The sequence below is a fragment of the Drosophila tropicalis genome, unplaced genomic scaffold (assembly GCF_018151085.1).
Source record: "Drosophila tropicalis isolate 14030-0801.00 unplaced genomic scaffold, ASM1815108v1 contig_859, whole genome shotgun sequence".
Classification (NCBI taxonomy): Eukaryota; Metazoa; Arthropoda; class Insecta; order Diptera; family Drosophilidae; genus Drosophila; species Drosophila tropicalis.
The window spans coordinates 8,245,732-8,258,795 of NW_027173353.1; the positions used below are offsets into that span (position 1 = coordinate 8,245,732).

General features: G+C 40.0%; 5 protein-coding genes across 5 annotated transcripts; 3 read left to right on the forward strand and 2 right to left on the reverse strand.

Moving 5' to 3' along the window:
* Positions 1-309: 309 nt before the first annotated feature.
* On the forward strand, positions 310-5,393 carry Blm (Bloom syndrome helicase). The gene is made up of 4 exons (XM_068297046.1): positions 310-558; positions 615-2,830; positions 2,886-3,708; positions 3,769-5,393. Exons 1-4 carry the CDS (start codon positions 456-458, stop codon positions 5,046-5,048), a joined length of 4,422 nt encoding a protein of 1,473 aa, XP_068153147.1. The 5' UTR covers positions 310-455; the 3' UTR covers positions 5,049-5,393.
* Positions 5,394-5,804: 411 nt separating this feature from the next.
* Hr83 (Hormone receptor 83) lies at positions 5,805-6,722 on the forward strand. The gene is made up of 2 exons (XM_068296647.1): positions 5,805-6,453; positions 6,511-6,722. The coding sequence occupies exons 1-2, from the start codon at positions 5,805-5,807 to the stop codon at positions 6,720-6,722; spliced, it is 861 nt and encodes a 286-aa protein (XP_068152748.1).
* A 585-nt stretch (positions 6,723-7,307) lies between these two features.
* Positions 7,308-8,188, forward strand: LOC137582374 (lysophospholipase-like protein 1). Its single transcript, XM_068296886.1, has one exon. The coding sequence runs from the start codon at positions 7,393-7,395 to the stop codon at positions 8,110-8,112; it is 720 nt and encodes a 239-aa protein (XP_068152987.1). The 5' UTR covers positions 7,308-7,392; the 3' UTR covers positions 8,113-8,188.
* Positions 8,117-9,088, reverse strand: LOC137582373 (probable histone-lysine N-methyltransferase set-23). The gene is made up of 2 exons (XM_068296885.1): positions 8,403-9,088; positions 8,117-8,344 (listed from the first exon to the last, which is right to left on the reverse strand). The coding sequence occupies exons 1-2, from the start codon at positions 9,079-9,081 to the stop codon at positions 8,196-8,198; spliced, it is 828 nt and encodes a 275-aa protein (XP_068152986.1). The 5' UTR covers positions 9,082-9,088; the 3' UTR covers positions 8,117-8,195.
* A 1,322-nt stretch (positions 9,089-10,410) lies between these two features.
* On the reverse strand, positions 10,411-12,202 carry LOC137582879 (protein midgut expression 1). The gene is made up of 3 exons (XM_068297617.1): positions 12,039-12,202; positions 10,738-10,943; positions 10,411-10,678 (listed from the first exon to the last, which is right to left on the reverse strand). The coding sequence occupies exons 1-2, from the start codon at positions 12,071-12,073 to the stop codon at positions 10,751-10,753; spliced, it is 228 nt and encodes a 75-aa protein (XP_068153718.1). The 5' UTR covers positions 12,074-12,202; the 3' UTR covers positions 10,411-10,678; positions 10,738-10,750.
* Positions 12,203-13,064: the final 862 nt, after the last annotated feature.

Here is a 13,064-nt window from a genome sequence, read left to right on the forward strand (position 1 = left end):
TGACCACTCGGCAACATAGCACCCCCCGAATCCTGTATCTGGTGCAATAGTAAACGATGTCCCATTTGTCAAGGAGTTCGAGAGCTCTAGTCATCAATTCTTCACTCAACAAACAATTAAGCTTCTTGAAGAGAGTTAAACGTTTTTCAGGGTTGTCCCCTTTGGTTTCCTCACTCTGCTTGAATATTTGGTCCAAAACCTGAGGTAGTACGTAAGCAGAGTTCTTTTTTATTTCAAATTCCAAGATCTCTGTGTCCGCTTCCATTGTCCAGTACTCCAGTGCATCAGAGCTGCCAGCATTGATCAACACTGTACAAGTGTTATCGTTCCTGGACCTGGAAAGAAGAAGATTTCTCGCCTAGCCCGCGTTTTTGCAACAACTTTTAATATTTTTCTAAATCATAATGCTAAATATATCTTAAAAAGGAAATACGCCAGCCGGAGCAGTTGCCGCGATGTCCAGAAGGATAAGTGCGCCAAGAAAACAGCTCACCATGTCCAGCTTTCTGGGCATTGGTCAGAGTATAGGACAGAGTAGTCAATCAACAACTTCTAATGGTAAGTGAAACGCCACAATGATTACATTATTTTTAATTTTATCATTTTTCTTCAAGCCAAAACGTTGCCAAGAAAGGTCTACAATCCGATATTTTTGGATTCCTCTTCCTCGGAAGACGAAGCAAAACCGAGCACATCGTCGAAGAATAAAAAGAAGTCCAGTCCTGACGAAAACAAAGACACTAATCACAATTCGCTGCTGATAAAGAAATATGAATTTGAAAGCGTCACACAATCACCGCTTGCTCCTGCTGCTCCCCTGCAGCATAATTTTGATAACCTAGATGAAATACTCAAACGGGATACAAGCTATCAGGCGTCGTTGTCCAAGCTGAACGACAACATGAAGAAGCTAACGCAGACGTCCGCCACTGTTAAAGAAACATCTTCAATCAGTCAGCCATCAACTATTGCACCAAGTTTCAGCACCAGTAACAGCTCCTTGGATGATAGTTTTGATGCCATGGTAAAAGGATCTCAGACGCAGTCAGTGACGAACTCCAAACTAAGTCAGGGCAAGAATCGAAGAATAACGCAGGACAACACTTCTTCACTCTTGGATAATAGCTTTGATGCTACGATTAAAATAACTCAGAGTCCGCCGAAGACTAGCTCTAAACTAAACCAGGACATTCCTACTATTTCCTTGGATAATAGCATTGATGCTATGACTTACATAACTCAGAGTCCAGCAAAGGCAAAGACAAGCTCCAAACTAATTCAAGACGAGAATCGGAGAACAACAAAGGACAATCCATCTCCATCCTATGATGAAGAACCCACTTTTTATCAAGTATCAAATAAAATTCCATGCAAGCCTAAAGAACGCATTGCGTGCACGGCAAGAGTGGTTTCTGATGTGGTTGAAACTAAACAAGAATCAGTCGAGAATGAAACCAAAAGCCCAGCCAAGTCATTAACGTCCAAGACATCTCCTGTCCCAGTAAAACCCCGCTTAAGTGTAGCCTTTGACATGTCGCTGGGCGACTATTTGCGGAATCTTGCTCAAAACGATACCTTCAAAGTAGACGTGAATCAACAAAATACTGCCACCCTCAAGTCTACCCTGAATTTTTTCGAGTCCACCTACATGGATTTGATGGAAAAGTATTGTTCCCTGATTGATCAAATACCAGCGCTTCATTTCAGTGATATTGATGGATTTGAGACCAATACATTTCTTAAGCTAAAAGTTATGCGTCAAAAGTTTAGAGCTCGTACCCAATTGATGCAGAAGAAATTGGAGAAGCAGGAAAGGGAACAGGCAGCTGAACAGGAGATGCTTGAGCAGGAGGAACGCCAAATGCTAGAGGAACAAGAACAAGTGGCCAGAAAGAGGGAAGAGGAAATGATGGAAGCAGGTAAAGTTAAGCCGAATAAACCTTTGCCACCACCTTCTCCTCAGCCAGTGGCCAAGAAAGTTTTAGATGAGCAAAGAGAGTTGCGTCTGCGCGAGGAACTCGTACATGACCTGTGCGAGGAACCTGATGACGATGAAGATGAGGCAAATTATTTGGCCCAGACTATGCTATGTGATGGAGATCTTGATGGTCAGGAGTTGTTCAGTTCCACTCAACCAGATAGGGGCAAGAAGAACACCATTATGGATGATGGGAATGACGATGATGATCTGGAGGGCTTGCTGGCCGAAATTGAAGAGGAGCATCAATCAATGCAAGGGCGCCGATCGGACTATAATAACTATGCCTACAGAGATTTCGAAGATAAGGCCAAGCAAATTGAACAAAAGTCCAAACCTGCCCAAGCGAACATTACTTTGGATGATGATGGCTTTCCTGAATATGATGAGACTCTCTTCGAGCAAATGCATTCGCAGGCTGCCGCGGCTTCTAGTGTGACTACCTCCAAGCCTCCAATAACAACTCCAAGGACTGTAGATCTAACTGCCGGTCCCAGCACTAGCAAGTCAATTGCGGCAAAGAAGCCAAGCCAAGAGTCGTCCGGAAACTTTCATTCGAATGTTCAGAATGATGGCATCACCGGCGAATTCGATGGCCTCAAGTTCGATCACTCTAGTCGGATGACTCAGGCTCTAAGCTATAGTTTTGGTCTTAAATCATTTCGGCCGAATCAGCTGCAAGTGATCAATGCAGCTCTTTTGGGCAACGATTGTTTCGTACTCATGCCCACGGGAGGAGGCAAATCCCTGTGCTATCAGCTTCCCGCCATACTCACTGAAGGAGTGACCATTGTCATCAGTCCATTGAAATCATTGATTTTCGATCAAGTCAACAAGTTGGCCAGTTTGGATGTATGTATTCAGAGTCCAGAAAAAGTTTCCGTTTAAGTAATCTTTCTTCTCTTAGATCTGTGCGAAGAGCATGTCGGGTGAGCAATCCATGAGCGAAGCAATGACCATTTACAGAGATTTGGAGTCGCATCCCCCTTTGGTAAAGCTGCTATACGTCACGCCCGAAAAGATATCCAGTTCGGCTCGATTCCAGGACATATTGGACACCCTGAATTCGAACAATTATATAAGTCGGTTTGTTATCGATGAAGCTCACTGCGTTTCTCAGTGGGGTCATGATTTTCGACCCGATTACAAGAAGTTGGGCATCCTACGCAAACGTTTTCCCAATGTCCCAACAATGGCATTGACTGCCACTGCTACGCCACGGGTACGCTTGGATATACTCTCCCAGCTCAATCTCACGCACTGCAAGTGGTTCCTCTCCAGCTTCAATCGTGCCAATTTGCGCTATAAAGTACTGCCCAAGAAGGGAGCCTCCACATTGGAAGACATAAGTGGATTTATTAAGTCACGACCCGCCAATTCAAGTGGAATCATCTATTGTCTGTCCCGGAAGGAGTGCGATGATGTGTCCCAAAAGATGTGCAAAGCGGGCATAAGATCGGTGGCCTATCATGCTGGGCTCAGTGATACGGAACGAGAATCACGTCAAAAAGATTGGATCCTTTCGAAGGTCAGGGTGATTTGTGCCACAATAGCTTTTGGCATGGGCATAGATAAACCAGATGTTCGATTTGTTCTCCACTATTCGTTGCCCAAATCAATTGAGGGTTACTATCAGGAGGCTGGACGAGCTGGTCGTGATGGGGACATAGCCGAGTGCGTACTCTATTACAACTATTCGGATATGCTGCGGCTAAAGAAGATGCTGGATGGTAAACTAAATTACGCACAATTGTATTCCTATTCCTTGAAAATGTTCTCTCTTGTTTAAGGTGATCGAGCATTGAATTATAATGTGAAGAAGATGCATATTGATAATCTCTATCGCATTGTTGGATATTGTGAGAATATCACAGATTGCCGACGTGCCCAGCAATTGGATTACTTTGGCGAACATTTCACCAGTGAACAGTGTCTAGAAAATCGAAAAACTGCCTGCGATAATTGTTTGAAGAAACAAGAGTATCAGCTAACCGATGTCTTGGAACAGGCTCGCAAGGCGGCACGTGCCGTCAAGGATTTGTGCAGTGGCAAATCTAGATTTACTCTTCTGCATATAGCCGATGTTCTCAAGGGTTCCCTGATTAAGAAAATTGTCGATTTTGGGCATAACAAGACCCCACATCACAGTGCTCTGAAAGAATGGGACAAAGGCGATATTCAGAGGCTGCTACGAAAAATGGTAATCGATGGTTACTTGCGGGAGGATTTGATATTCACCAAAGACATACCGCAGGCCTATATCTACCTGGGCCCAGTCATTAGTAAGCTTATGGAGGGAACACCTAAATATCAATTTGCTCTAATGAAGAAGCACAGCGGACCAAAGGCTCTGGCCACCGTTTCGGATGGTGGAGCATTATCTGGCAAGAATGACGGCAAATCGCAGTTGAGTGAAATCCATGACCGCTGTTATACAGATCTTCTGGATCTTTGCCGCACCATTGCTGCCCAACGCAACGTCACTATGGCCAGTATCATGAATATGCAGGCTCTCAAGGCCATGTCCGAGCAATTGCCTCTCACCGAACAGGACATGTGCTCCATCCCGCACGTGACCAAGGCGAACTTCGACAAGTATGGCGCTAAACTATTGGAAATCACATGTAATTATGCTTCGGAAAAGCTTCTGATGCAATCAATGATGGACGAAGAAGAGGAACAAAAGCAACAGGCTCCGAAAGTTACTGCCAGCTCCAGTGGACAAGCTTCGTGGGGTACCAGCAATGGTCATGGTGATGATGATGTGGATTGGGGTAGTGCAGCGGCATCTCAAGGCAGCACTCCTGGCGGCAGTTCTCGCGGTGGAAAACGCAAACGAACATATCGAGCACGCGGTTCATATGGGGGAGCAAAAAGGCACAAAGCCTCCAGCGCAGGAACACCAAGAAAGGCAGCAGCATCAAGAACAAGTCGCGGTGGAGCCACTGCAGCTAGACGGGGTGGATCTAGTGCAGCAGCAGGTTCTGGTTCAAGTGGTTCTGGCTGGATAACTAAAAAAACAGGCACCTCGGCAAGCTTCAAATTAATGCCTCTACCAGGATCCAAGTGATCTGATATCTCCACACTGAATCTATAAGTATATAGGATATTCAATTGGCAAAGCAATTGCTATTTATTTATATAGTATAATTAATATTCTTCAAAAGGAATGTCAATTGTCGAGCACCAAATCGTTTAGTTTGTTGTGTAATTTAAGAGTTTTCTAACTAACTATGTATATAAGAATATTTTAGTTTGAAACTTTCAAATTGTTCTTGTTTTAGTTTAAGTGCGTTTGTATTGAATTTCATCGTTCACCATAATATTCGCATTTAAAACTCTTTAAAATTTAAGAATTGTTGGCACTTTCTCTTGATTTAATATTCAATAGACATAAGTTCTTATCAGAGAACAAGTTCGTCGCCTTTTTACCTCCCCCCTTCAGCCAAAAAAAAAAACATCGTTTATTATTTACACAAAATGTCAGAACAAAAAGAGACACTTGAAGTGGCCAGCTCAAGCGGCGGACAACCACCACCATCGAAGGACCGGCCGCAGCGATTTACCAATCATAGAGCAAAACAATAATTGTTTACAAATTGTTAACACGCTTCGCAATGATTGTCACAACTTTTGACATGCCACGCCCCGACACTAGTCACCACGCCTCTTGAAGCTACCACAAATCATGTTTATTTTTTGAGTTTGATTTGCATATCATTTGGTTAAAAGAGAATCCTGCCATGTCCCTGAAGCTCTTTGGGAGGAAGTATAAAACTGCGAATAATTGAACGAAGGTGAATCAGTTGAATTCCCATCAATGACCATGTCGGTGGTCTATCACCGGAGTCCGTCCCAATCGCAACTGCAGTGCCAGTGTCAAGTGTGCGGAGATCAGAGTTCGGGCAAACATTACGGAGTATATTGCTGCGATGGTTGCTCCTGTTTCTTTAAGAGAAGTGTGCGTAAGGGCAATCATTATGTCTGCATTGCTATCAAGGGTAATTGCATTGTGGACAAGGCTCGTAGGAATTGGTGTCCATTTTGTCGCTTCCAGCGTTGTCTGGCTGTAGGCATGAATATATCGGCAGTGCAAGAGGAGCGTGGTCCAAGATCGACAAGTCAACAGGGTGTTGAGATCTCAAAGATGATGCCACGCCCCTTATCTGCAGCATCGCCAGCGGGCGAGGCTGTGCATTTCCAAATTTTGGCTCAAATTCTGGTCACTTGCCTGCGCCAGGCCAAGCAGAATGAACAATTCCGTTTGCTAGAATCATCCCAGCAGGATGCCATACTGCAGGTTGTGTGGAGCGAGTGTTTCATTCTAAGAGCATCACATTGGTCATTGGATATTAGTGGCATGATCGATTCCTGTGGCGATACTCAATTAAAACGACTTATTTTTGAGGCTAAACAGTTGCGGGCAGACATTTTGGAGCTGAATTTTCTGGAGACCTTGATCCTATGTCGCAAGGGTGAGTTGTAGATATCTCCGGAGAAAGAACGTTTGTTTTGACTTCGTCCCATCACAGAGCTCGCCTTGACTCCTGAATATGGAATTCTCCTGGAAGCAAACACGAATGCTGCGCTAGTGTCGTTGGCCCGATATACGTTACATCAATCCAATTGCTTGCGTTTTGGCCAACTCCTTCTGGGCTTGAGGCAACTTTGTTTGCGGCGATTCGATTGTGCTTTATCCTACATGTTTCGCTCTGTGGTTAGGGATATATTAAAGACACTGTGAAAACAAACAGAAATTTAATTTTAAAATGAAGAAAGATCTGGCAAATATTAAGAATTTGTTGGAAAAAAAAAAAACCCCCAAAAGCGGTTTGGCACTTAAAAGAGACTAGGAAGATATGTATGTGTCGGCCATCAAACGGATCATAGCATAATGCAGTTCGTTTCAAGTAAAGGATACGATACTCCAGTGGAATGACGCCCCATAAGAATCTAGTTTCTAACCTAATTAATTACATGTAATAACAAATAAATATATAAATAAATGTTCCAAACTTGTCACTTTGGTGATTGCAAATCTTTTTGAAATTTTGGGAAAAGACATCATCAGTAAAGGAAAACTCCAACTTCAAGTATTTCTCGAATTACTGTATCATATAACCTTTTCAAGTTCACTAATGTGAAATATTTTCAAAATTTCCCCTTTTTAAAAAATTACATTGAAACTGCCAATACAAAGTGTGACCTTTTTTCGATTTATCGATATTAAGAATACAAATATCGATATTTTCACGAAATTCAAAAATATCGATACTACTGCAGTATTTTGGCAGCACTGTCGCTAACTTACATATGTATGTCTCGATAACAGAAAACTGTTAAATAATTGGTAGCAAATTTTAATTTTGGATTTTGACCTTTGTTTTGTTTATAATTTAGATAGATAGGTACATATGATAAGAGTGGCTAAAATGAGCGTTAATTCAAGAAACATCAAACACAGTGCATCTGTGATATTCTTCCACGGATCCGGCGATACTGGCCCAAATGTCTTGGAATGGGTGCGCTTCCTGCTGGGTCGAAATATGGAGTACTCCCATATAAAGGTTATTTATCCCACTGCCCCATTGCAAAAGTACACACCGCTGAATGGAGAACTCTCCACGGTGTGGTTTGATCGGCGGTCGGTAAATATTGCTGCCCAGGAAACGAAAAAGAGCATGTCCCAGTGCTATGAGATCGTCCACCAGCTTATCCAGGAAGAAGTGGCTCAAGGCATTCCACTAAACCGTATTATTGTCGGCGGATTCTCGATGGGTGGAGCTTTGGCTTTGCATACTGGATACCATTTAAATACGGGTCTGGCAGGTGTTTTTGCACACTCATCCTTCCTGAATCGTCAGTCTGTGGTATACGAATCCCTTCAAACACGACCACCAAATAGTGATCAACTTCCTGAACTGCGTATGTTCCATGGCGAACGTGATACCTTGGTGCCAATAGAATGGGGTCAGGAGAGTTTCGATAGCCTTCAAAAGTTAGGAGTGACCGGCACTTTCAAGCCGTTGAAGAATACTTTGCACGAGTTGAAAAAATCATCTCTAATCGAAATAGAGCAATGGATACTGGAAAAGTTGCCTCCTCTCGAAAGCGATGTGCTGAATAAGCTCTGATAACTGTTTTTCTCAAAGATTCCTGTTTGTATATTGTAGAACTATTAAAAACTTTTATATACATGTTTAATATAAACATTGTCCTACATTTTAGTATTTGGCATAAAACCAGAGCAGTTTAAACTGCCACACAAACATGTTTTGCCAGAACCTGCAGCCTGCTTTGGCTCTTCTCCGCCATAATGAAAACAGAGCTCTTCAAAGGCATCAATATCCCGTAATGCAAAGATTCCTAGAATATATAAAAGGATATATGTTGAAGGACATTTACTTCCTGAAAGATTACTTACCAATCTTAGGTATTGGGCATTCTACTCGCACGGCCATAATCTGGCAATTGGGCTGACAGCTGTGGTTTAGGTAGCGTCCAATGTTTCCCCGCCTACATGGATCTACAAAAGTGACTACCGAAATTCCTTCCGTGGTAAACTCTTTTAAGCACAGCACATAGTTCATTTGACCGAGGCTATCATTTACCTCTATCCTGCGTTGTGACTCAGTCTTAGTTATCAGTTCGCCTGCATATTCACAGATAAAAGCTCCCTGAGGGATATTCACAGTTGTGCGGACACCTTTGGAATGGTATAAAGGAGAATCGAAAATCTCTAAATCTCTTCGTGGACCATACTGTACAAGTCTATTGGCACAACAGCTGATGCCACATTTACAAGAGCCATTACATTCAAAGATAGGAAGACTATTGTTTGATTTCAGAACCAATTCACTTTTGTTTGAGGTACACTCATAAGCACCTCCGTGTAGACACTCTTCGAGATTGGAGCAAACGCCTTCCGAACAATTGCAGTTCTGAGTTAGCTGGGAATTGTAATTGTTTCTTAATTCTTTATATTCGTCACTGCCATCGTCGTCCATTAGAACACATTCTAATATATATTCCAAGTCATTTTCATCATCGTCATGGTCGTAGTTGTCCTCTAAATCTCTCGTTTTTGAAAAGCATTCAAACATTTTTAAAATTTTGTTTTTAAATTGGTTAAACAGCTGTTTAACAGCTGTTTCTTGTTTGTGCAGTGTTGGAGACTGGCTTACAGATGGGCGCCACATTTAAAATACTGCTTGATAGATAGACAAAAATTTCGTATCTTTTTGCGTGTGAACTTTGTCAAGTATCTACATAAATATTTGGTGACTATCAGAGTGAAACATTTTATCTATTACATTGCAAATATATTTTGTTATTTATCCTAATATCGAAACTCCAATGTGGAAGACTTCGAGATGCGCCTACCAGGCGCTTAGAACATAAAGTATCTGAAAGCAGGCACTTACGTTTTCATTGGAATACGTTCTGAGTTCTTTCGGCAGCCGGCGTTCACCATAACGCTATACATAGATACATACACACATATAGGGTTCTCTCTATGTTGCAGGTGCCAAGCGATTTGCTCTTTGTCTCTTACTCTCACCGTACTTTCTAGAGAGAATGATTGGGTGCGAGAGTACAACAATCTCAAGCATAGCGCAGGGCGTGTATCTTCGTTATATGGAAATTCTCTTAAACGGGCATATCGAATTTAGAAAAATGAAATGTTTAAATCATTTTTCATCTGTTCTCTGTTTATTCTATTAATGTCTTAAATATGGCAACAAATAAGATGTATTACTATTTTATATACAAATTCTTTATAAAGCCCATTTAAAGGAGATGGAGGGCAAAGTTCTTTCCTCTGATACCATGTAACAGGTGTTCTCAAGTCGAATAGGTGTTATTTTATTTATAAGAATTGAAACATAACTCCCTTACTCAATGCGTTCAACGGGGGTCAGAAAACTGCGCACGTTCATGTTGCCAGCAAGTATATATGTACATACCTACACACATACATACATACATATATATGTATGTATGTATACTCTGGACGTGATACAAACATACTTACAATGGGGTCTAAATCGAAATCGTCGAACGATTGGCAGCAATCAGCAGCTCTTTTGCTGTTGATTGGGAGTTCTTGCCTGTTATGGGAGCCTGGTAGAAGTTCAACGAGTCGATGGCTTCAAAATGTATTTTATTTATCGATTTTATTGAATGTTGCCCTGCAACGCAGAGGGCACAAAATAACAGAACTTTAGGTCAAAATGGTAACTGACATTTTTCCGTATACAAGATGGATTTGCTTTAATTGAATATCTGACATTACGAATTAGGAATTTTAGAACTTTTTCAAAAGAGGAAGTCAACTGATTGAATCTTAGTTCTTAGTTCTTTAATCTGCACCAACTTTTTGGAATCATTCAGTTTCTTTATGTACATTTTAGAAACACAAAACGACTTAATAAGCAATATAAATACTTTTTTTATTGTGTGTTGAAATAGACGATTCACATGTGATGTTTCATAAAGTTAGCTTAAAAATAAATGTTTATAAAAACTGTATATATGTATATATATAATTTACGTTACATTTGTACTGAACACTGAAATGCGTCAAATATAAAACATTGACCAGTTTTTGCAAAGGCTTTAATAGTAATCGGTAGTAATTCAGTTATAGGATGTATCCAATATATATCGAATGAATAATGAATTCAAGCAAACATGAAACTGAAAGTATAAATAGTTAATCTCAAGATAAGTTAATAGTTAATGCTCGCCATAATTACCGTAAATATTAGTTTATTTGCTCAACGAGTCTTTAACCTTATCGAAAGCGTTTTTGAACGATTCGTGTACTTCCTTTGTAAGTTTGGTTGCGTCATCCTCTTTCTCGTAATAGTACACGAAATAGACTAAAACTCCCACAATAATGAAAACCACAAGAAACGCACTTATGATGGAAATAAGCATGCTAAGCGCGCAATTAAAGCAGCTGAAAGAAAACAGAAAACAAGAAATTAAAAATATAGAGATTAAAGATCTCACTGGTGATTGTGAAATTTATTATGAAAAGTTATTGTGTTTCGCAATTTGCGTTTTCATCCCCAAATGTTAAACGAATAAGCAGCTTCCGTCATAGCGGAACCGGCGACATATTGGCGGCTGCTTGAAAATAAAAGTGCCTGAAGGGCAGTCAAGCGAAGGGGGTTGGGTAAGCAGATAGTTTGTCTCGCCTGAGCGGTGCCAGGACTTGATGGAGACAGATAAAATAACCGTCAGGCGGTGGTGCACCCTTAGCGTGCCAACTTGAATAATAATAAGTGCGTATGTGAATATTATCAAGCCAGCACCCTGTATAGTTGTATCATGACTCGGTCATATTATCCTTTTGCTTGAACCGAAAGACAGCCATCTGGGAGGAGTAGTATTTTAATTATGACTTTAACTGAAGTTAATGAAATGTATTCAGCTCATGATATGACTAAAGCAGGGGAGTGTCATTTCCTTTAGAACTTCTTTCATTCAAATAACTTTACTTTCTTATTACTTATATGTTCATTATTTGTTGTCATGGCTAATTTCGTAGTGAATACTTTGCTTATTCATCATAAGATTTCATCCAGTGAATTCTAAGATAAGGCACTACTGTGTCGGTTGTTGGAAATAGAAAACATTTCAATGGAAGTAAGCCCTTTGCTTACCCGCCTTTTATCAGTTTTAACTGATGGCGAACTCTATGAGACACTTAATTCCATTCCAAACAGCTGCCTCCCTGCACCTGCCTATATTGCTAATCCGCCACTGGTTAGCCATCATTGTTTAGTCTGTAGTTCAACCACTACCTGGCTCTTCTCTCTGTAAACCGAATCGCAAGGGCAACCTGTACACTTTTTCTTTATGTTTGTTGCTTTTGCATTTTCCCTTCTCTAAAGTAATTTTCCATTGTATGCTTTCTATGTACATATGCATCACTGTAGATGACTAGATCTATATATAAATATAAATATCTGCTCATAAATTTAACAACTTTTATTTGTATGTACGCATTTTATTTGCGGAAATGCTGTGCCAATTAAATAATACTTACCAGCATGCTACATTCCCAGCCAGACACTTGCACATTTTGTATTTGTTTTTATTTGTTAAGCTTCGCCTGGAGACTAATTAAATAAATTAATTAAGTTATTTGCGGATCACTAAACTATGTATGTACGATTGCGACCAACTAGCGGAGCACACAACTTTTGCCGACTGAAGTTGACAATATACTGAGAAGTAAACAAATTTAAGTACCACTCTGTCGCCATCACTGCACAGTGGAATCAAACGCACTCTATTTGGTCAAAATTAAAACGCACGAACTGCAACCATAAAGTAATGTTGAAATTGTGGAACCATTAAGAGGAATCTCTTTTATAATTTTATCACTTAGGTTTAGACAAAGTTTGTTGTAAAGTTTAACCATTTCTCTATTTAAGAGAGAAGTAAGAACTTATTGTTCTTAAATTTTAAGCACTCATTTTAATTTTGAGCAAATTAAACGAATATTCGAATGTATTGTAAAGGATTTTGTGAAGAGATTTTAAGAAAATCAGGTTATTATTTTCAAGAAGGTTTGGTTTGAGAACCTCTAATACAATTATTTCCAGTTTTACGAACTTTTAGCTGCTTAACTCCTTTAATATATGGTAAATCAATTTTGGCAAGGTCAGATACATTTTATTGTTTTAATTTTTGGAGGTGCTAACCAATAGACTACTTTTCAAAATGGGTTTTAAGACTGCTGATATTTGTTACATATATATGTATGTATAAACAAGAAAAATCTTTAATAACGTTCAAAAAAAAGAAAACGATTAAATTAAAAACAAAATTGTTATTATTTTGCATTCTTCTTGAAATTAAAAAAAAAAAACTGATAATTTGTTTATTACCAAATATATATTGATAAATGAGATTAGGGACCATTGTACTGTTATTGTTGGGTTCTCTCAGGCATGAGGTCTTGAGATTCTAACTAATAATACAAACCGCAGTTTTAATCGTTAGAGGTTCAATTACTCCCACAGTGTGACGACGTGTTTGTAAGCGTATTAAATATAAGCAAATAAAT